The 22,439-nt window shown below is 55.6% G+C and overlaps 1 protein-coding gene and 1 long non-coding RNA gene across 5 annotated transcripts in view; both read right to left on the reverse strand.

The window, feature by feature from the left end:
* Window positions 1-22,439, reverse strand: part of LRRC75A (leucine rich repeat containing 75A) — a 79,410-nt gene that overhangs the window by 49,076 nt on the left and 7,895 nt on the right. The window contains exons 1-3 of one of the 4 annotated variants that reach the window (XM_068656079.1): window positions 20,592-20,882; window positions 19,638-19,712; window positions 18,616-18,810 (exon numbers count right to left, since the gene is read on the reverse strand). In XM_068656079.1, coding sequence (XP_068512180.1) covers window positions 18,616-18,810; window positions 19,638-19,703 — 261 coding nt within the window. In that variant the 5' untranslated portion in view covers window positions 19,704-19,712; window positions 20,592-20,882. Of the gene's footprint in view, window positions 1-14,868; window positions 16,132-18,615; window positions 18,811-19,637; window positions 19,713-20,591; window positions 20,883-22,439 lie in introns of those variants that run through there. The other 3 variants (XM_068656077.1, XM_068656081.1, XM_068656078.1) reach the window with 3 other exon arrangements.
* LOC137842274 (uncharacterized) lies at window positions 8,459-9,124 on the reverse strand. Its single transcript, XR_011088992.1, has 2 exons — window positions 8,994-9,124; window positions 8,459-8,856 (listed from the first exon to the last, which is right to left on the reverse strand). It is a non-coding gene; the product is annotated as an uncharacterized lncRNA (long non-coding RNA).

A 22,439-nucleotide genomic window follows, 5' to 3' on the forward strand; every position in this document is an offset into this window, starting at 1 on the left:
GTACATATGTGGAGACACGCTCAAGCCCAGCCCAGGCCACCTAAGGAGCTCAGCAGGATGCAGCCAGGTTGAAATTCCCAGAAGCAAACCCCGATAAGCACAAAGCGGCCACAGCACGGGGAGGATAAGGAGGAAGGATTTTACACAGCATGAAGGGTTGGCACTCCTAACGTCACCACACACACAAAATATCCATCTTGTACCTTCTCGTCTTCGCTGGAACAACAGAAAGAGGCTTCCCAGATCGCTGGGTTTTGGTAGCGATCCAGTGCTTTGTTTTCACTCTGCCCACAGCTAAGGGAAAATTAACAGCGTATTAAAAGCTCAGCCCTCAGAAACTCTGATTGCACTGCCAGCCTGCCCATGGCTTTCCCCCGAAGCTGACCTCCCCTTCTGCAGCCCCCAGGCCACGTTCTCCCATCGCTGAGCTAAGGCACCCACCGGCCTGTTCCCAAAAGCCAGGCGAGGAGGGGAGGGAGCTGCTGGCTGCAGCCCCCATCCCACTCCAGCAGAGCTCCCTGGTAGTCCCATCTCATGAAGTTTACGGCTCATTTCCCTCCCGACACTGGCAGCAGATGGACCAGAAGTGGTTTCATTGAGCACCCATCACACACACCTTTCCACAAAGAAACCTGCTGTGCCAAACTATGGGGTCATAGCGGCCAGCCCCAGCCTGGGAAAAAGCAGGGTTATCACCCACTTCTCCTTCGAACTCCTCATCAAACCTGTGAAATGCTATTTTTTTTTTCAGGATCTGTGCCTGGAAGTGTGTCACGGCAAGCTGGCACCAGAGCTAAGGATGTCTCCAGCCAGGCACGGCCATGCTTGCTTCCAGCTGGAGGATGCCCAGCCCTGATGCCCGCCCGCGGTGAGGGTTCCCCTGGCACCGCTCTCCTGTGCCCGGCCCTGGCCCAAGGTGCAATTGTAAAACTGAGTTGTGCAATAGCAAAAAGCTACGTGACTGTGATTTGCCTCGCGTAGGTCAGCGAGGAACTCAGTGAAAGTGCTCAGAAATGGCAGCAGAAGCCCCACCAAAGGGGTCTGGCTTTGGGGATGTCCCCCCAGCCCCGTTCTTTATCAGCAGCAGGAGTCAGGACTCTCCACATGAGACCTCCCTTGCAATCCCTCCTCAAGCACGTCCCACTTACCTGCAGCTCACTAGCCACCTGTGTGGAGCAGAAGAAGCAGAACAAGCTGAACCCACAGCCCCTGGCTCACCCCGCTGCTGCCCCTGCCTGGTCAGCTCCCCGTCTGCACAAACCTTCAGCTGGGAGACCACGGCTCTGCTCTCCTCCTCTGCGATATCTTATCTCGTGCTTGGCAAGCCAGAAAATCACTTAAATACCTGGTTAATTCTCAGCACACACTCTAGTCCTGTTGAAGCCAAAAGGGTTTGGAAAACCTCGATCCTCTGCCCCTGCAGGGCTCAGGGGTGGGCTCCGTGGGAACACAGTGCAGGAACCCACCCTTGGCCAGAAAGAGACCCCACACCTGGCCAACAGTGAGAATTCGTTCCCAGGTCTCATTTACACAGCAACCAAGCAGCCTCTGCTCTGCTCCATGCTTTTTGCCCCGTTTGCAGGCTCCGGGTCCTTTCCCCGGGGGAAGAGGCTCTGCCTGCACCCCAAACCCGAGCAGCACCCACGCCAGGTGGCTGCTGCCCCCTCGGGAAAGCACCAAGAGGCGTCAGAGTCCCCCTTAAATTAAAAATGAGACTATTTCTGCTTTGTTTGACAGTCAGGGCCATTAAGCTGCTCTTGTTGATGTTTCCTTTCCCGGTGGATACGCTGGGAGCACGCGTGCCAAACGAACTCGGGATGACCTGGAGAGCAAACCTTTGCCCGAGGAGGTTTTTGCTCAGCACGTGGCAGCGCGCTGCCCGGCGGGTTTCATCGTGCTGCCCCTGCGAGCACAACCACACCTAAAAACCACACCTAAAACCTGCTTCGGGGGGGGCACAGCCTCATAAGAAACCTGCAGCTCCCACTGCTGAGCCCTGCAGGAGCTGATGTGGCATCGGGCTGTGGCCCACGGCACTCCACTAAGCCACGCAGGATGAAGATCTCCATGCCCCACACACCTCCTCCTCCTCCCGACCTTCACCCTCCCAGCCACTGGGCTCCACACACACATCCCATGGGGAATGTAGAGCCTCCTGCCTCCACACCCTGGGCTATTTCCCTGCCTCCTTATAACATTACACCTCCCCAGGAAGCGTCCCCGGCCAGAAGCAGAGGCCTGAAATGCCGGCGGTAACAGAGCACCCTGCTAATCCTCATCCCCCTCCCAGGGTGGCTGAGCCTTCCTGGGCAGCTAAGCCAGGCCCCACGAAGTGCTGAGGCCAAGGAACACTTCCACAGGTGCTAGAACAAAGCCCTTGGCTCCCAGCTCTCACCGCAGCCCTGGCGTTACCAGCCGGGAACATTTCTTTTCCGACTTCAGAACAGCCAACGCCAGTATTTTGGACTGGCAGCCTTTCCTGGAGTTAGCAGCAGAGGAAGAAGAACCCAAGAAGCTTTCGGGATGCAGGACCAACTTCTTAACAGAGCTTTCCAGATACAACAGCGGGGCTCAATAAGCGCTGAAACCTGATGCAAGACGACGAGCTGAGCAGGAGCAGAGCCAGGATGAGCTCACTGCACAGCCCCACGGCCGGCCGAGCTTTCCCCCCCTGCTCTGGTCCCACCGAGACACCCGTGACCCTGGGCTGAAACTCCTCGATTGGCCACGAAGCAGATGAATAAATGGCCGGTGATCTCAGCAACGAGTCAGCACCGAGACGTGACCGCTGCAGGTCCTGGGCTGGCTTCCAGCAGTTGGAGCAGCCGGCCCGCGGCCCCGCGGGCACCTCCAGCCTCAACCCCAGGGCATGGGGGGGAACCACAGCGTCCCCAAAAAGCTGGGGGCATTGAGCACGGGGTGATGCAGACCGGCTTTTGGGACCCTTTTTCCCCAAAAAGTGTCAGGGAATCACGCTGGAAGGAAAGATTCCTTTTTGCAAGATGCTAAATGGGGAAAAACCCAACTTGTTTTTCTGGGCAGGAGCACAGGTTGAGCCAAAACCACCACCGAGGAGTGAGGAGGGTTCAAAACCCTACCTCTGAGAGTCAGCAGGCTGATGAGGAGCCCCATCTTGTGCTACCACGTTCCTTCTTTCCCTTTATCTTCCCCTGCTCAAGAAGAGGTGAGCAGCAGCTGCCCCTGCCCTAAGGATCTGCCTGCCCCAGGGGACAGCAGCCACCAGGCTGATACCTGCTGGGAAAAAAAAAAAGGTTGTTGGAAAAAAAAAAAAAAAAAGGAAAAGTGGTCAGAAAGGGGCACATGGAGAGGGTCCTCCCCAGGATGAAGCCTCCCCACTGACACCCTACAAAGCATCCTCTTGAAATACCAACCACAAAACCAGAGCTGCATTCCCAAGCAGCAGGAGAGCCACCTCCCAGCCAAAGGTTGGGCATCCCAGCGATGCCATCTCCAGCAAGAGCGAGGAAATCCCCGTCTCACCCCTTTGGCACTCAGGCACATGGCACAGCAGCAGTTTACTCGCTGCAGGAACGCAGGCAGAAAGCAAGGGGATAAAAGTCCACACAGCGCAACCCTTGTCCAGAGGCTGGAGGTGAGGTTTTGGCTGCTACACCCGTGTAACGTGAAAGGTATTTTAACCCTCGTGTCTAATTACACCGAAACTGTTGCAGCGTCTTTTAGGGTGCTGTAAATGTAAATAAGAAGGACGGCTCTTCTAGACAAGCCTGATGGGGACGGAGAAATCTTTTACAGAGCCACAAGCCACATTTTGGCCATTTCCTTGCACATATATTTTATATTTTACAAACGTAAGACTGCAGCCTATAGGAGGCTTTTTACACTATTACTACTGCTTGCGCACAAGGTATGAGAGTCAGAAATAACAGAGCAACAACAACCCCCCCAAGACATGAAAACGAAGAGAAATTATTCCTTGCTTTCAAGTCAACTGGCAATACGGCCAATTTTAGGATTTCTGGTGCTTTAGCCAGGAGGTTGCTGAGGCTGCTGCAGCCAGTAGGAACCAAAGGTGAAAAGCTGCCTGGCTGCTTCCCATTTAATTAACAGCCCCGAGCTGCAAATGAGCCCCATGCCACCCCTGGAGGGGAGCTTGGTGAGCCTCTGGTCCCTCAGGACATGGCACATGGTGGCCAGCAGCACGATGCCCTTGTCCATGTGCAATTCAGGACCGCAAAGTGACCTGGAGCTGCACGCACCGTGCTTTACTCCTGCCTCTGGGGTTATTTCAGGTTTGAATTTTTTATTTTTTTCATTTTTTGCATATATTTTTCAGGCACCACCTCTGCAGGGAGGGCTAACAAGCAAACCCGACTCCTGCTAGAAAACGCATTTGATTTACACGGTGCGGCAACGTTGAAAGGGAATATTAAAAAAAAAAAAAAAGGCTTGCAGGAGTTTAGCTTATTTATTTCCTTTGTGTTGGTGGAGAATAGCAGCTGCTGGGCAAGAGCTGACAGCACGGCAGAGATCCCTCGCCACGTTTCGGGGAGTTAATCCCATCAGAGAGCTCCTGTGTGTCTGCCTGAGCAGGGGCGGGCATGGCTCGCCGCAGCCAGACCTTGCGTGGGCGCAGCCGGGCTGCCCCAAACTCCCTCTGCAGCTACAGGGTGGGAAGGAAAACAGAGGAAAGAGCAACGGCAGGGCAGGGAGAGCCCCGAGACTGCTTCTTTTCTGGGCATCAGCCTAAAAAACATGGGGAGTGGGGCCATACACCGGGACACCAGCTCACGTTGCCGCCTGCAACATGCCGGGTGCTGTGCCGACACAGCCCCAGATCACTTGTGATGCACCCAGGGTGTTTGCAGAGATCCTAAAACCCCAAGCAATTTTAGGAGCTGCTGCTGCCCTCCGTCCTGATGCCCAAGGCAGCCTGGCAGCTCTCATTTCACAGCTACCATGCAGGTTGCATCCATGCCCACCAAGCATTGGGTCTGGGGGCTTCTCCAAGCCTGTTGCACCACAGCCACACCACAAACAACACCACAAAGACCTGGAAGGAGCCTTTTGGATCGCCCGCCCTGGGGATGCTCTGCTGCAGGTGCTGAAGAGCACTCAGGAATTGGGTTAAAAGCAACGTTTATAAGGCAAGGAGAGGATGAAAAGCACAGCCCTGCACTCTGGAGTCGAGAGGAGAGAAGGCGCCGGCACAGCACAACACCTGCAGGAAGCCGGGCTGTGCTGAATGCTCTTAATTCCTCTCCAAAGCTCTCCTGCACGGCCAGGCTGTACAAATTGCAGCCCTCTGCCCGATTCACCGGGCAGGCAGGCCGTAATTCTCATTACACAGCTTGCTAATGGCACACACAATAATTTTGTCTGCTTGAGTAGAGGCTGCGAGGCAGCCCCAGGAAGGGAATTGCCGTAGGCGAGGGTTTCCTCTCAAAACACCCCGAGAAAAATGGGAGGCTGATTGGGGAGGTAATGGAGGAGGCCATCAGCTGGAGTAGATTAACCCCACTTTTCACAGGGTGCTTCAAAAGCACCTTATTCCCCCCATTTTCCCCCTCCAAGACCCACTCAAAGACCCCTGCAATTTGTGCCGCTCAGAACTGGGAGCCGTATCCCCGTCTTACAGGAACATATGATTGAGTGAAAACAGGCATGTTTGGAGGGGTTAAGGGAAGAAATTCAGTTTTTCCCTGTGTTTTATCCCATACCTGTGTGTTTTTATTTACACCACGCAGTTTTTAACCATCAGGCAGAGTGGAGCCTCAGGGACTGGGTCGCAGGCACCGGGTACTTGGCTCAGGGGGAAGAAGCCTGGAAGGAAAACCCTTTCTTGATGGGTTTCTAACTTCCCTCCCTTGGGCACCAGGGGATTTGGGCGCTTCTCGGGGGCTGCTGGGGGTGAGGAGGGGCAGCTGTGGCAGGGTGGGACCCCTCAGGTTGCTCACTTTCTTCTAAAAACCCCAACGGTAAACACATTTGGCTCCACAAAGAGGTCAGCAAACACTCAACCTCGCTAAGGGAGAAAAAAAAAAAAGGATTGGGTTGCACCAGAATTCAACCCAATGACATTAAAATCCACTTAATACAGCCAGTTAAAATGGCTTTATGCATTACACACCTTTCCTTTAAAGCATACGTTTCAAACAAGCCACTCAGCTTAATGACAACCTATGGCCATGCTTGCACGTTAACCAGCGTGTGTCAGCCCAAGCAGCAGGGCGTGCTTGCTGCCGAAATTTTAAGGGAAGTCACTGATGAAACAGCAGCCAGAAAAACCAAAGCACTTTGGGCTTTCGGGGAGCATGACAAGGGCAAAGAAAACGTCTTCGTTTCATTGCCCATTTCAGAGAAATGCATGTTTTTAACTTCCAATCTGCAAGGAAAGCTGCAACCCCAGAGCCAAGATCGCTAATTAAGGTGGCCAGAAGAGTAATTCTTTGTGTAAAATTAATACTCTGGTTAATGGATCAGCTGGTTTTAAACAGAAAATGTGTTTTGAGAAGTTTGAGTGCCCTAAATATCCAGCATACTTTGAGGTTTTTGTCTGATCAAATCCCATTCAAATACTAATTTCCTGCATTTTGAACTCTAGCTTTCATCTTTGTGTAACTTGAGTTACAAATCTAAATAATAATAATAAAAAAATAAATAAAACTGAAAGCAATCAATCCTGTAAACCCGAAATCCCCCACTTGCCACCAGAGTAAAGCCACACACAAGGAACCCCGCAGCCGCACAGCTCCTGCTCGGGGCAGGAAGTATCACATTGCACCCAGCTGAATCCGCCTTTTACAACCCAACAGGAAAACATCCTCTTGCTTAAAGGATAACCCAAAAAAAAAAATCCTACCCATAAAACCAGGCTGCTTAAATCCAGATCCCCTCCTTGCTGATTTTGGCTGCGGTCACTGCCACGGGTAAGTCGTTCGTGCTCGCATCCCAAACTGCTTCTCCCTTTCTGCAAGCTGCCATCACCCAGGAATCCCACAGCAACCACAGGCAGGGAAATTTCCCCCAAATCCCCCCTTTTTCTGCTCACAGAGCAGGGAAAGCTGTGTTTCGGGGTCAGCAGGTACCAGTTCTGTGCCCTGGGCTGGGAGAGGCACAGAGGCAGGTTGATGCCACCCTGCTGGGAGATGGGATCCCCACCTACATCCCGCTCCCAGACATCCAGCATCCCTTCTGATCCTAACCACGGCACTTTCCCATTGCCCCCACTGCTCACCGTCACGCTGGCACAGCAGCTGAGGTGGGTATTTGCGAGCACGCTGATGTCCCTGCGGGTGTTTTTGGCCAAAAGCTGCACCAGAGAAGCAAGAGGGCTGGCGTGTGCTCAGAGGGGACTCCCCAAGACGTCTGTCTGGGGGCTGCAGATGCCAAAAGTCTGCTTCTTCCCCACGTCCCTGCAGCCTTGCTCAGCTGGCACCGTGATACATCAGCATCACATCATTATTCCTCCCCTGGAAACATGCCTGGATAACGGTGGGAAGCAGGAACCCTACAAGCACCTACTTTCTTCCCTGGCTGTAGCTAGACCAGGGGACTTTTCCTTCCTGGGTTAACATTTTCATGGCAATTTGGTTTCCATCCAGCAGTACCAGCAGGGAAGCTGGTGCTCAAAAGGAGTGAGCAGGATGCTCTGCGTGCCCCAAACCCAGCAGGAGGCACGTTAGTGGAAGGTGGGCAACTCTCTGCTACTTCTCTGCGTGCTGATCTCGATAAGCAAGTATTGAGACTCAGAGAAATACAAGGAAATATGGAAATAAATGGTGGAACACCACAATGAAACAAACTTTGTTAGCTCTGTGTGCCACTGTAGGTCAATGGGGAGCTGATGGCATGTGGGTCGCCATCCCCAAATCCAATGGGGGCTCAGCTGAGCCCCACGCATGCAGCCCTGTACCCTTGGGCTCTCCTTTTTTAAATCAGAAAGCTTTTGCTTTCCCAGCTAGCTCTCACTTTCTGTGGCTAAAGGTAAAGCAAGGAGCTAAGAAACCCAACATCTGCCTCCCATCCTCCGGAGAAGCGCACGTGTCCAGCCCCTGCACCCGAGGGTCCTGCAGCGCGCAGCCTGGCTGCTGGGGGCTTCTTTAATTAATTAACATTCATTTCAACCCAATTCCTGCGAGAGGTTTAGGGACAGGGCCTTAGCAAAACCTCTTGTGCAACACGTGAATGTAATCCCTCGCCGCGTGAGCACAGACACAAACATTGCAAAACCTCCCGAGGAGGGCAGGCAGCGGGAAGCGGCAGGTCCGGAGCGGAGCGGTGCCAGGAACCCAGCTGCTAGTTCCTAGAAACCAGCCTCAGAAGGAAAGGGGGCATGAAAGAGGAAAAAAAGCAGCAGCAGGCAGCCCGATCAGAGCCTGGGCGAAGCAGAGCTCAGGAAAAACCTACAAAAAGGATGCACGGGCTGCTTGAACCAGCGCAACAATCAGGAACATCCCGTAAAATGCCTGCACCAAAATCAGCCCTGAGCCCTGATGTGTAATGGAAAGAGAGCCAGACCTCATGGAAAATATAACATAACGAGGCCATAGGGCATTAAATACCCACTGAGACACACAAAGGCATGGGGCACCTCCCTCCAGCCCTGATGCTTGTCCGAGGCTTGCCTCAAAAGCTCACAGCAAGGCGGGACCAGAATCTAGGAGATGCAGGGCTTGAAACACGAACGGTCCTGCACAGATCTGAGGAACCCGGAGAGCATCAAGGTTGCCAAGAAGCGAGGTCACAGCCCCTAGGTAATTGGAGCTAACTCTTCAGTTTGGATGGAAAGGACAATTTGCTTTTGCTGTCCGAGGAAAGATTGAATTTGCCATCCTGAGGTCTTTTCTCCAAAAACGAGGGGAGAAAGAGGTCGAGCTGTACAAAAGAGAGAAAGGGAATTAAATCGTATTGGGCTTTTGGCTAGGGCCTGCAGAAGAAATTAAAGGCTAAAAAATCCCTTATCTCTTTGTACCAGAATGAAAACGGTATTAATGCATAAGCACCTCCCTTACCTAAGAAGAGGCCACGGCCACCGACCCCCCGACACAGGGGATGATGCCACCGACACGAAGCTGCCAAGAGGGGAGGACAGGACGGATTTCAGGTGCCCTGCAGACTGGAGCCCCAAGCTGCTGGTGTTCCCAACAGACAGGAAAGGAGAAGCTGCCCAGGTGAAAATAATAATAATAATAATTAAAAAAAAAAAAGCCAAAAAAAAGATGCAATCCTGGTGCTACAGAAGCAGGCAAGGTGGTGGCCAGGGGCTGCCAGCCTGCAGCACCTCCCAGCCGTGGGGCTCCTGGCTCTGCCGAGGGCACGAGCAGCCCACACAGCCCAGCCTGGTGGGTCTGGGGAGATATTGGGGTCGGGGGAATGCTGAACCAGGGTCTGTGGTGTCTGGTCATGCAGGGAGCTTGGCCAGGATGTGCCCTTTGGTGCCAGCAGGTATAGGAACACAGGGCTCAGCCCTGTTCGGGCTCTCCTAGTGCTGCAAACGGAGCCTGCCTGGGCGTGTTGCAGGGATTGCATTAATGCCGTGCCGATTTCTGTGCTTCCTGATCCCAGGGGAGACAGGGAAGTTCGGAGAGGAAACCCCACCAGCGGCACGGCGAGCATCGCTGCTGCAGGCACAGGGGGAGAGGGAGCTGGGGGCTGCCCCCACGCTGCGGGGTGGGAGCTGCCTCTGCCCTCCCCCTGCATCTCAGCATCCCCGGGGGCTCAGGACGAGCAGCAGGAGCCCCCTTCCCGGGGTTTAATTAAAGCCGGGCTGCTCAGATGCCGAGCAGACAGCGGGGCGCATCCACCCACGGATCCCACGGGGGAAGGGAAAAAGAACAGAAGGAACCAGGATGGGAAACAAGGGAGCAGAGAGAGGACGGTGCAAGAGGGCAGCTCTCAGCAGAGCACGGCAAGGAGGTCAGAGCCGCCCGTTTGGGGTGGAAAACGCCAAACCCCGGTGCCAGCAGGCACATTTATTTGCTGTCAATGCTACCTAGCAGCCTAAGGGTTAAAAATATTCGCACGAAGCACCGGCGGTGGTTTCGTCAGCAACTCGGGCTGGAGGAAACCGACTGCTGAGCCCCAAGCGGCAGCGCTGAGCTCGGGGCCCTGCGAAGCCGCGTTGCCCAATTTCCACCTCGCCGCACCGCAGCCGTCAGCGGGGGTGTCCCCAGCCTGGCACTGAAAATTGCTTTGTGTCTGCCCGCTGTTCAGGGACCCCACGCTCCTGGAGCGGTGTTACCAAGGTCTGAGAGCATCCCAGGGGCTGTGGGACAGTCCCCATGGCTGGCACAAAGGGACAAGGGCAGGCACGGTGCGGTCTGGCTGTGTTGAGGTCAGCCAAACCCACAGAGCTTCCCAGGGTCTGCTCGAGGCATCGATACACACACCGAATACACGGCCAGGCAGGGATATTTCAGCAGGTTTGGCATCTGTGGGGTGAAGCACGGGCTTCAAGGCTGGTGCAAAACCGTGTCTGGCATCCTTGGGGGACCTGGGTTGAATCTTAGACGACGAGACACCAAAACCCATCCCCTTCTCCCTGCCCGATGATCCCCAGCAGCTCAGCTGACAACTTATCCGCCTTGACGTGGAGAAGCCATACAACAGCATCCGTCTCCCCTAAGGGTCATTTGGGGGAAATGAGCAACCCTCGGAGCGCTCCTGACCCACCACGACCGATCCCGATGCGCTTCTCTGCCAACCTCCCCGTGCAAGCCAAGAGCAGAGCCCAGAAACGCTGGCAAAAACCAGACGGGGAGGGACTCATTAAGCAGAAAAATGCTACTTAGAACCAGCAACAATAAACACGCTGCTTACAACGAGCTTCCCAAGCCGCCCGGACCCTCCCAAGGCAGCCTTGGGGTTTCTCACAGCCCCCTCACCCCACATCATTGTCATCTCCTGGGAGCTTTGGGGACCTGGGCACAGCTCACGGGTTTTATGTTCATGGCAAAGGGCGGCCGCCTGCACCCTTTGGGCTCTGCAAGGCTCAGCAGGCATCAGACCACATCGAGCCCCATCCAAGCTGAAGTTACCACGGTGCCTTCACCCCTTTTAGGGGTTCTGAGCCCCATCCCCAGCCCCGTCACATCCCCAAACTGCCCAGGCATCAGCCGAAAAGCCACCTTCCAAAGTCACGAAGCTTTGCCGCGACTCAGACTTTGCAATTTGGCTCCCGGCCACCTTCAGCATCCCGAGGGTTTTACCAGAACGTTTTGCCCTGTTTTTCCCTTTTATTTAACTCCTGGGACCGCTGTCCACGCCGTGCCCCGGGCAAACGATGGCCGAGCCCGCGGCGAGCAGCAGCAGCAGCCCCTGCCCTGGCGGGGAGGGCACGGCGAGCCCCGGCCGATGGCAAATTCCTCGAGCGAGACGTAATGTGCTGGGAAGCGCCTCGCCATCCCGCTTGGGAAAACGATCCGTTTGGCAGCGGAGAGGAGGAAAACATGCTTTGTTTTACAAATTCTCTCCCCAGCAGGAGAGACACTCCCAGAATTTAATACACTGACAGTGCTTGGCTGCTTTACCAGCTGAAACTCAAGAGGGCTTCATGAAAAAAAAAAGAGAAAAGAAAAGAAAAAGGAAGGAAAAGAAAAAATGGGGTGGTCTATATAATATTAAAGCCTGCAATGGGTGGCAATGGGCACAGCAACCCACTGAAAAGGAGAAGATGCAATTCTCCCACCCCTGAGAGTCTTAGGGTTGGGGTGCAGGGTCCAAGAGCGGGGTCCCAGGTGTCTCCAAGAGCCAACAGCATTAATTCAGCTCTCACCATCCTGCAGGACAAGGCCCTATTATTTCGGTGAGGATTATTTCGGTGAGAGGCAAGCGGCACCATCCATGGGACTGGGATGCTTCTCTACTTTCGTGACCCCAAACGCCGGCCTCACCAAGATGGGAAGCGTTTGAGCCTATTTCCTATCTCCTTAGATGTGTTTAAGTGCCAAACGCATCCTACGTGCGGCACAGGCAAGGGTGGCTTTTAGGGAATCACCCCTCTTCAACAGAGGGCAGCACTTTTTGGGGAGGGGGGCTAATAGGGCGGTTTGGGAAGGCTCTCAGCTCCCTGCCGAGGAGCAGCCTTGAAGCAAACGAGTCCAGCCAGCTGCTATTTGCATTTTTAACCTTTTTAAACAAAAAGCAGCCTGCTTCCTATCTTTGCGCTTTTATAGTGGTTTGCAACCTCCGAAGCATTTCTGGAAATGCTCCTTAATCCTTGCAGGAGCCCGTAAAGGAAACAGCGGCACTCCCGCTTCGGGGCTGTGGAGAGAAGGGGGAAATTGGCCAAATTTGGTGAAATGCAACAGGCCAGCAACTGCAGAAAGCAGCGGGTGCCAGAGGCTGGTGGAGCACACGCAGGACCTGTCCGTGCTCCGGTGCCGTGACCATTTGCTGCCCTGCCCCTTTGCTGATCATCAAACCCAATTTTTGGGGTGTGGGGGCCAGCAGGCAGGAGGGGTCCCCTCAAGCCTCCTCTCGCAGCCAGTGGATGGGGCTTGGGCAGGGAGTTAGGTCAAGGAAAGCCAAAAATCTGCTCAGCCTCGTGTCTGCCAGCACGCTCATCCCACTTAAACCAGGGATGGAGCACCTCCAAAACGCAGGGATGCTGTCACCTGCCCCCTCGTTAGCGTGCTGGGCCCGCTCCAAAGCTTGATGAAGTCAGTGGAAAGACTCCCGGTGACCTAAATGGCTGGGATTTTCAAAGAAAACACTCAAAACGCAACCGAGAGCTGGTTTTGCTGGAAAACCCCCGTCTTGCAGCCTTATCACCATCATCATCCTGCATTAAGTTTGCAACTACACAGCCCAAGCAGCAAAGCCCCCCACGATGGATACAGCACCACTGCTAACGAGAAAAGGTCTCTGCCCCCCTTTTTTCCCCAAAAACCCCACATTCAGGAGCTCCCAAAGCCTCCACCACCGCCCAACCCCAGCTCCCTCCCCCGGGAGCGATGCCAGCATCCCCGCAGCCAGCAGCACACCGACAGCCGACCCGTCACAACCCACGGCCGTCAGGATCTGCTCAGTGGGGCATCCCACATGCACCACCCGGAGGCAAAGGAATAATACCGCCTCATTAAAAATGTGCTTCAAGTCTATTATAGTATCTAGGACAAAGTGTTCCCTATTTTGACACTTTAAGATATGTTTTATCAGAGCGAGCTCTTCAGCAACGCTCGCTCACGACGACTTATCTGACGGTAACAGGTCCCTCGCTTCCCCCAGGAATTTTAAATCACTTTCTAGCCAAAGTGGAGACCTTTTTTATCCCTTGGCAGATGATGGGATGCCCCCACAATGGGATTTGTCATTATGGCAGTGCCCGTGATGCACGCCCACACCTTCCCCAGCCATCCCCCAGACACAGGAGGGACGAGAACGGTCCGGAGCATCACCAAGAAAAACCAGGACCTGAAGCCAGGGAGAACTTGGGAACAACTCCTGGTATTTCACAGGCACCTGGCTTATTTTGTCTGCGTGTGCAGGGCTGATAGAAACACCCTCTAAAATTAGCACCCGTCCCTCTGCCAGCTCCAATGGGCTCCTGTCTCAGGGTGAAGCTCGGCGGGGCTGCGGCGGCGCAGATTTGGGGCACGGAGCTGCCGCCTGGCTCACGGCCACCTTGGAGCCTGCCCCAGGGCGAGGGCACGTCCAGCCTGGAGGGCACCTTATCTCAAGGCTCAGGGCCCATTTCTAACACAACAGCATATGAAACTGTTCAGATTTCTCAGCTGGGCTGCTCCAAAGACAGCAACAAGTCGCGTACAGCACGGGCAGAGGGATGCCGGCTGCTGGGGATGTGCCCGGGTTGGGGCAGGTGATGGGGTCAGGGCCACGTGAAAATGTTAACAAGACCAGAAAATGAGGGGGAAATGCAAAAAGCAAAGCCCAAACACAAAGACAACAAGGAGAAACCTGCAGGGCTCTGGAGCAGCTGGGTTTTTACGTGGACAGGCTGACACAGAACAGAGCTACGGGGCCAGGAGCTGCTCCCAGTGCCCCGCAAGCTTTCCCCCAGCTGGTTGAACTGGTTGTGCCGAACACCAGGACGCCGTGCAGGCTCCTGGCGTGAAAACCCGAGCTTGGTGAAGCCCTGCTTTCTGTTTGCATGGAAAACTTGCGGCTCCTCAAAGCCCGGCGTACCCCAGAGCCTTGAAGACGCCCAGCGCTCCGCTCTCGTTATCACCTTCTATCAGCAGAAAAAGGTTAAACGCGAATTTCCTGGGTGCACAGCAGCGCTCCGTGGCTGCCCGGCTGTTTGCTCAAACCACCTTTCCGTAGCGTTGCCTCTCAGCTAACGCCCGGCTCAAACAAATTTTCAAGGGGAAAGGTCTCGAGCTCGGCACAACGAATTCCCCCCTCTCCGACCGCATTTCCACAAGGCGAGCAGAACTCCACCGAGAGCCGTGCGTCAAAAAGAGCGAGCTACAAAGCAAAGCTGCCGGCTGCTGGTGCTGCTCAGCCTGGAAGGAAAGAGCCGCCGGCTCGATTTGCCTCGGAGCTTTGCAGATCCGCCTCAACCACCCAACTTTTCAAAGTTGAGTGGGAACCTCCTCGAGTGGGCTGCGCGCGCCGCAGAACCCCGAGCTATCGGCGCGAGCCACCAAGGGAAGGAGAAAACGCAGCCGGCGGGGTTTCCTCGCTGCAGACCATGCAAAGCACCTCCCTGGGGTTATTTCCCCGTGCCCAGCACCACGACCACCCCGCAGCTCCTCAGCCACGTCCCCAAAAGCATGCCACAAAAGTCAGACCCGTGAAGAAGGAGCGCGTCCCTCTTTGCTACCAGGGCACCGGATTTCGGGAACGGGACACGTTTCGGTCCCAGGTTGGCTTTTCCCCACCGCAACCAAGCAGCCCCCCGGGGAGAAGGCTGCTCGTCCTCACCTGCCGCAGGTGTCTCAGCAGCTCGGTGGCCTCCTCCTGCTTCCCCTGCTTCACCAGCACCAGCATGTCCTGGATCATGCAGATCCGCCGGTGGTAGGGGGGCAGGCTGCCGGCGCCCTTGCCAAACTTCTCGCCGGACTTCACCACGAGGGAGGCGAGGAAGTCCCCCCGGTCCCTGGGGGACGTTTTCTTGCGCTGGTGGGTCGGGGGGCTCTCCCCGGCGCTGCCCGGCTGGCAGCCCTTGGTCTGCTTGGTGCCCATGGCGAGCGTCCCCGGTCCCCGCGGCCCTGCGGCTGCATGCGAGGGTGGGGGGACACCAGGGGGTGGGGGGCACACAGGGGGGTGCACGAGGGGATTGGGGGTGCACGGTGGGAGGCACAAAGGGGTGTTAGAAGGGGATTTGGGGCACACGGGGGGAGAAACAAGGGGATTAGGGGTACAAGGGGAGGCACAAGAGGATGCACAGGGGGATTAGGGGTACACAAGGGGAGGCACAAAGGGGTGCACAAGAGGATTTGGGGTGCACGGGGGAGGCACGAGGGGATTAGGGGTGCACGGGGGGATGCAGATGAGGGTGGGGGGATGCACGAGGGATTTTAGGGGTGCACAGAGGGATGTGGAAAGGGGTAGGGGGGACACACGAGGGGTTTAGGGGGACGCACAAGGGGGATGCGCAAGGAGTTTGGAAGGCGCACGAGGGGACGGGAGGATGCCCAAAGGGCTCGGGGGGGGCGCACCAAGGGTTCGGGGGTGCCGGCGGGGGCTCGGAGCCCCCCGCAGCTCAGCAGGGCGACCGGTGGCCGGCGGCGGGGCGGCTCCGCTCCGGCAAAAGGAGGCGAGGACGGGCGAGCCCGGCTCGGAGGAGCCGTGGCACGGCCCCGCCGCCCCTCTCCATGGCTGCGGGGGGGGCTCGGCGGGGCTCCTGCCCCCGGCACCGGGTCGATGAGAGCGGCGGGGGCTCCTCGCAGCTCGCCCCCCAGCCTCTTCTTCCTCCTCCTCCTCCTCCTCCTCCTCCTGGAGCCGAGGGGGCTCTCCAAGGGCTGGGATCGTGGAGGAAAGGAGAGCCGGGGATGGCCACGACTTCTTGGGGAGGGGGGGGCAACTGTTGCGCGGAGCCGCTGGGGGGGGGGCCCCGCCTGGAGGAGGCTCGGCACGGCTCGGCTCGGCTCGGCTCGGCGGTGGGGGGCATGCAGTGGGGAGAGCCGGGGGAGGGCCGGGGGCGGGCACCGTGCACCGAGGCAGGGCTTGCGGAGGAAGCTGGAGCCGGACGGGGCTCTTCCTTCCTCCTCCTCCTCCTCCTCCTTCTTCTTCTGCTCCTCCGCCTCCTCTCGCCCTGCAGCGCTGGGGTTTGCACTGGGGGGGATTGGGGATAAGGGGGGGGTCACCGGGGCGCATCCCGGCGGTGGTTCCCCACAGGGGGCTGCTTCCTCCCAGGGACCGCTCCCTCGCCTTCAGCCCAGCCCCACCTGAGGCTGCCCCGCCCGAAATCCCCCCCTTGTGCAGCCCCCCCCCGACCCCGGCCAGGACCCTCCAGAAGCCCCCAAGCAGCCCCCAGCTGGGATTTGGCTGCTCCTCCTCTCCCGGCCACCCCCCTGGCAGGGCTTGGGGCATTTGGGGGTTTGAAGCTTTGGGGGAAGGAGGGTGAGGAGCAGGCAGCGCTCACCTGCTGCAGCAGATGGGTGGCTCGAGAAATAACCTGGGAAAAATCCAGTTTTTGACTGCCACAGCCCCAGCAGCAGCCTCAGAGCCGCTCCTGGTGGGCTGCCTTCCAGCACAGATGTGCAGCGAGCTGCGGGCATCCATCCCACCCCGCTGCTCGGCCATACAGGGATCCCCTCCTGCACCAGGTACATGCCACGGGAGCATCCTGCAGCCTGCAGAAATAACCCCCGAGCGGCTTTTGCATCCTTCCTGCCTCCTCTGCAACCTGTGCAGTCGCCCCTGCACGAGCACGTGGGTATTTTTGTACTCTGAGGAACAAGAGGCAGCTCTCCTGCATATCCAAATGGCTGCAGGCCTGCACGGTGATTTCTGAAACTCCGAAGTCCAGCCACTTGAACACATTTTTGAACCACAAGAAGGGCGCAGAGCCCCATCCATGGTCTTCGGTAGGCTTTGGCTCTGTTTTGCAGATGCTTTGTGGCATCCAAAGCCAAACTGAACCCCAGTGCCTCCCCCCGAGCTATACCTTGTGCTGCTTCCATGAGCTAAGAACTGCGTTTCGCTGCTCCAGCCTCCGCAGGTTAAGCCACAGGAGAAAACACAGAGCCACTTGGTTCGTAGAAAACACCAGGTTTGGTTAACCAGAGATTTAGGGGAGTCCATGGGGCCCATGTCAGGGAACTCAAAAACATCATTCCAGACCTGGAGCCCGATGCTGTGCAGAGCCGTGGGGAGGGGAGCGCTCACCTCGCCCAGTCGTTCGGCACACAGCATTTTTCCCACTGGAATCAGCTGAGTACCAGCAGTGTTTCCAGCCCTAAAATCCTCCTCCTGTCCCAGAGCTTCATCCCAGAGCCTGTTCTTATTCATCGCTTTGCGATGCAGGTGCTCAGCCTGCTGGTAAAGGGGTTTGGGCATGATGCGGCTGCACCAGGAATTGCTTCCCTGTGGTCACTGCAAACACAATCACAAGAGCCCTGCATTTATCTCATCTCTGAACCAGCTTGGTGCAGGGATTACAACCAGTTTACCTCTAGCTCTTATTCTTTTAGCGAGCAAACCCTCTCCATGGCACCACCTCCCAGAAAAACCTCCAGGACCCTCAGCATCAACTCGTGGGGGGTTTTTACCCCCTCCCTGAGATGCCCACGGAATTGGCCACACGCTCCCAAGGGGGCTGAAGCCCCAAACCCCCCTCCCCTCGCTTCTTTTTGGAGGAGAGGGCAGCCAGCAGAGCCGCATCCTGGCAGGAGAGGTGGTTTCGCACAGCAACCGCAGCCCCGAGTAAATAAATAAAACCCAACCTTTGCACTTCTGACACTCCTGTCAGCAGGGCGGATAGATTATCTGCTGCTCCTGATCATGCTTATTTATAGCGCAGGACAAAGCCAGCAAAAAGGCAAAAAAAATAAAAAGCGCAGCTCCTCTTACACCAACACGGAGCGAGCTCAGGACACGCTTCTGCACCCCCAGGAGGGATCCGACCTCATTCTACCCCTCGTGGCAATGCTCCTCTTGCACACACTCACGGTTGTCTGTGCACAAACCAAGCACACCCAGGGCTCGTGTGCTGGGAACAGGTCGAGCTCGCAGCTCTCCGCGGGCCGCAGCTTGCTCCGGTGCTCTCTGACCGATGAAATATTCTGCAAAAGTCATTACCGGACCTGCAGCCAATCCACATTTTTTCCTTCGTGCAGATGTGTGCAAACTGCAAATTAATAGATGTTTGTCTACGGGAATTCGCCTTTTTTTTTTTTTCCTGACTCTCTTCACACCCCTCATGGTACATCAGATGAAGGGCGTTACCAAAGTCTGCTGCTTTACAAGGAAATAACTTCACATTACGAGGCCCTGGGAGAAGGCTTTCTCCTCTCCCACTGAACTCAGATTTAAGAACACTCTCACTTTTACACCAAAACGAAACTAAAACCTCATGAAGCTTCATGCAGAAGCCAGGACACACCCACACCACGAGAGCCAGCGACCTGGTGCTGGATCCACCATCAGCCACCCGAAACCAGGGGCACCCAGCTTCAGCTGCCCGTGCCCACCACCAAACCGCCCTGCACACATAAACAAGTGTACCTTTGGGCTCAAATCAGCCACGGGTAAAACCTCCCACTGCCAGGAAGGGCTGGCTGCTGTTTCTGGAAGACGGCGACCCGGTGACACCTCTCTCTTGGCAAGCCACTTGTGCTGGCCTTCGCAACGCACTTTGTAAGATGCTGCAATCTCTGTATGCTCCCAGGCCGAGACGGGGGGATTAATTTTGCACAAAGCCTAAAGCAGAAAATCCCTTTTTGATCTCAGATCTCAACCAGGAGTTTCATCCTAAATGGGAAAATCCACTCTGCACAAGCATGGTCCAATTTGCGGTAACGAAAAGGGGGATGTTTCTCAAAATGCTTGGAGAGACCCCACAACTCCATGGCTTACAAGAGCTCCCAGCATTACTTCTGCACTCAGAGCCCAGCCTAGCCCAGGACTCTTCCCCAGAGCAGCTTTTTGGGGTCCCCGACAGCTCTGGGCATTCAAACCTGGACTTGTTGGGGCCCAAACTCTGCTGCTGGCACTCATCAGAGGTAAACTTGCTGTGGAGAGCAGCGCACGACTCATCGGTTTGTCTCGATGGGGAGGGAACGATTAGGATTAATTTTAAATGTCAGCATCAGACGCAGGTTAGCGCTGCTTGCTGTGTGGACAGGACTAAGCTGGCCACTTGAAACATCGCTGTCAAGATGGCATTTAAAGGGATCCCAGAGTTAAAGAGATTTCGGCTCTGACTTTAAAAAAAGCAGCCTTGCCATAAGACAGCACCAAGCCCAGGCGGAGGAGAGCAGCCAGCCTCTACCCGGCCTCCCGGGGTACAAGAGCCAAACAGAATAAAAATCTGATTTCGGAAGAGCACACAGCTGCCCGCTCCCCAGGTTTTATTCGGTTTGGGTTTGGTGAGGCCGGCAGCGAGGCGGTGCAGCAGGGCCAGGTGAAGTGCAGCAGGATGTAATTGCAGGCAAACCCAACCCCGGGATAAACGAGGCAATGTAATTATGAGAAACATTACATGTACTCGGAGAGCGGTTTAAGAAGAGATGAGAAATCACACAGACACAACGCGTTTCCTCCGGGCAGCGGATGAAGTTCTCCCTATTCACCTTGAATTCGTTCTCCATCATCGACTTCAGCTGGAAAAGGCAAACAAAAAAGATTTAAAAAAAAAAATAAATCCCTTTTTTTCACTGCCCAGAGCAAAGGAAACGCAGCCTGAGCAGCCAGAGAAATGCTGGTGTGATACAGAGGGAAGTGCCTTCCTCCTCCTCCTCCTCCTCGCTGCCTGAAAACCTCCAGACCGTGGTGCTCAGGGCTAGCTGCAGAGCAGGCAGGGGGCCGACAGGGCAGGATTAGCTTCCAGGTAACTCGGCTGCTTAAAATTCAGTCCCAAAGAGCCAGCAGAGAGCAGTCACTGCTGGGTGCCTCTCCTGTGTGCGTTACTGTACCGACCATCTCCAGTGCTAAGTGTAGGACTTCGCCCAGCGGATCCTGAGCTGAGCAAAAGCCTTGCATAGGATCACAGAAGCCCCTTGCATCCCCTTAGAAGCCCCCTGCATCTTTGGTTTTATTAAAGGGCTCAAAGTGAGGTGTCCATTTATCAGGACTGCCTATCCCCTGGGCCAGGAAAAGCACTGAGGTTACATCTGCCTCCAAGAAAAAAAACAATATATATTATCATCATTATTAGCCACTGGCAAATGTTAAATAACTTACTCCAACTGGAAGAGGGGACAAATCCAGAAGCATTATCCCAACGCAGAGGGGTGGAGGTGGGTGCCTGTGCTACCCCTGCAGGTGCTGGGGGGACGGATCCCAGCACCCAAATTGCTCGCCCTGCACCAGACCCCACCACAGCCATCCCCACACATTCAAGATCTGCCAAAAAAGACTTCTCTCATCCTGCCTTGCTCCAGGTGCTGGCCCTCTGCAGTGCCACCTCTCCCCGCTCCCACATTTCCCAGGCGAAAGACATCCAAACCCAAACCCTTAACCCCGAGAGAAGATAAAAATACTTAAGCTGCCGGAAGCAATACATCTCCCCTTCACGTGATGGCCGCAGCTTTTTTTCCACTCCACGATCTGGATGCCGTGTTTATAAAAGCAGAGGACTGTTTACACACAGCCCCGAAGTTGTTTAGCAAGAGGCAGGAGCTGCCAGGAGGGCTTGCTGAATGTTTTTCTGGAGTCATCTCGCAACCCACCCTCTCCTTTCCCTCCAGCTCTTTGCAAAAAAAAGCAGGATTTGAAAGGCTCGGAGAGTTTTCTGCACTTTGGTCCATAGGGAAAATTATTGCCTTGTTTCACCAGTGGAAAAAAAAATTAAATAATTAAAAAAAAAAAAAAGTCGATGAGTATTTGATGGGGAATTATCCTTTGCTGCTGGTCAGATTTGCCGCGGGGGAAGAGCCAAGGCAATGGGACCAGGGGTCAGCACTCCTGGGCTGCGTTCTGGGGTTTTTCCACAAAGGTTGCTTCATGCCTGAGGCTCGTCACCATCCTGCATCTGCTGCACGGCCCACGATGGGACACGAGTCTTTAACCCCATCCCGGCTGAGGACAGCTCGTACCCAAAGCTCATCCCCACCCCAAGCGCCACCGAGCCGAGCTCCCCTCAGGACCGGCCCCACACTCACGGGATGTTTTGGCATGGCTGAGCCCGATTCCTTCCAAACATTTCCCAGCACCCAGCCATCACACAGAGATGAGCTTTTGGAGCAGCCAGCCCCATCTGTCCCACTGGGGCCAGCAGCCCGGCTCTCACCGCGCCTCACTGTGGGGTGAGGGAACGGCCAGCACCCCAGGAGCTCGCGTTATCGAGCCCATTGGGGACGTGTTTCAGGATAATATACTCTATTTCTTTTCTCCCCAGTTTCTGATGGGGACTAACGCCTGCTTGGAGGAGCCGGTGATGAGCAACACTGCTAGCACCATGCTGGGGTGGTTCTGGGGACAACCCGGGGCCGTGAGGACACCAACTGGGATCCAACTCATTTTGCACCACAAACTGTGTTTCCAGCCAGACCCAGTTTGAATCGGTGGCTCCTGAAGGCACAAGGCTTCACGGACCACAAGCCATGCGTGCTCCAAGCTCCTTCACCACGGCCTCGTGGCACACATCAGAGCCCTGAGCTCCACCATGGCCTCGTGGCTGGTGCTCCAGGACACAGCGCTCAGCACCGGGACCAAGTTGCTGCTGTCTGGCAGCCTCGGCCCCATTAAATCTCAGAGACAGGGTGAGCAACGCCACCCAGATTACCTTCAAAAATGTGCACAACAAAGTGCCCGTCAAGCTCAGGCTGCCTCCTGTTTAGAAGAGGACCAACATCGGACCAACATCACCTGCACCCTCCTGGCCTGGTATGGAGAGTGCAGGAGGAGCTGAGCTCGGTGGCTGGTTCTCAGAAACCAACTGGTGCAAATCCCATTTGTGCAAAGCTGCTTAAATGCTCTCCCTCACACAGGGAGAGGCTTCTCGCCCCGCACCGAGCGGGGTTGGGCACGGCTGGGGACATGGCTCAGGGATGAGCAAGGTGACAGCTGGAGCTCGTGCTCAGCCCGAAGGTCACAATTCGTCAATGCTGGGAATTTGCAGCTCTCCGGGATTCAAACAATAATCATTTGCGAAATCTAGGCTCAGTTACCTGCAAGTCAACACTGCCCGAAAGGAAAAGGAGTGCAGATGGGAAGGGAGGGCAACAAATAAATCCCCACGATTTCATCTCCTGCTTGGTTCGTGCTCATCCATTGACTGGCCGTGTCCTCGGTAAGCTGCGCTGTCAGCAGGGGCTTTATCTGGGATGAAGGAACTATTTTCAGGGCATTTGAGAGAACAGAAAAATTAGGCTTAAACTCCCAGTTAT

The sequence above is a fragment of the Anas acuta genome, chromosome 19, assembly GCF_963932015.1.
Source record: "Anas acuta chromosome 19, bAnaAcu1.1, whole genome shotgun sequence".
NCBI classification, from domain to species: Eukaryota; Metazoa; Chordata; class Aves; order Anseriformes; family Anatidae; genus Anas; species Anas acuta.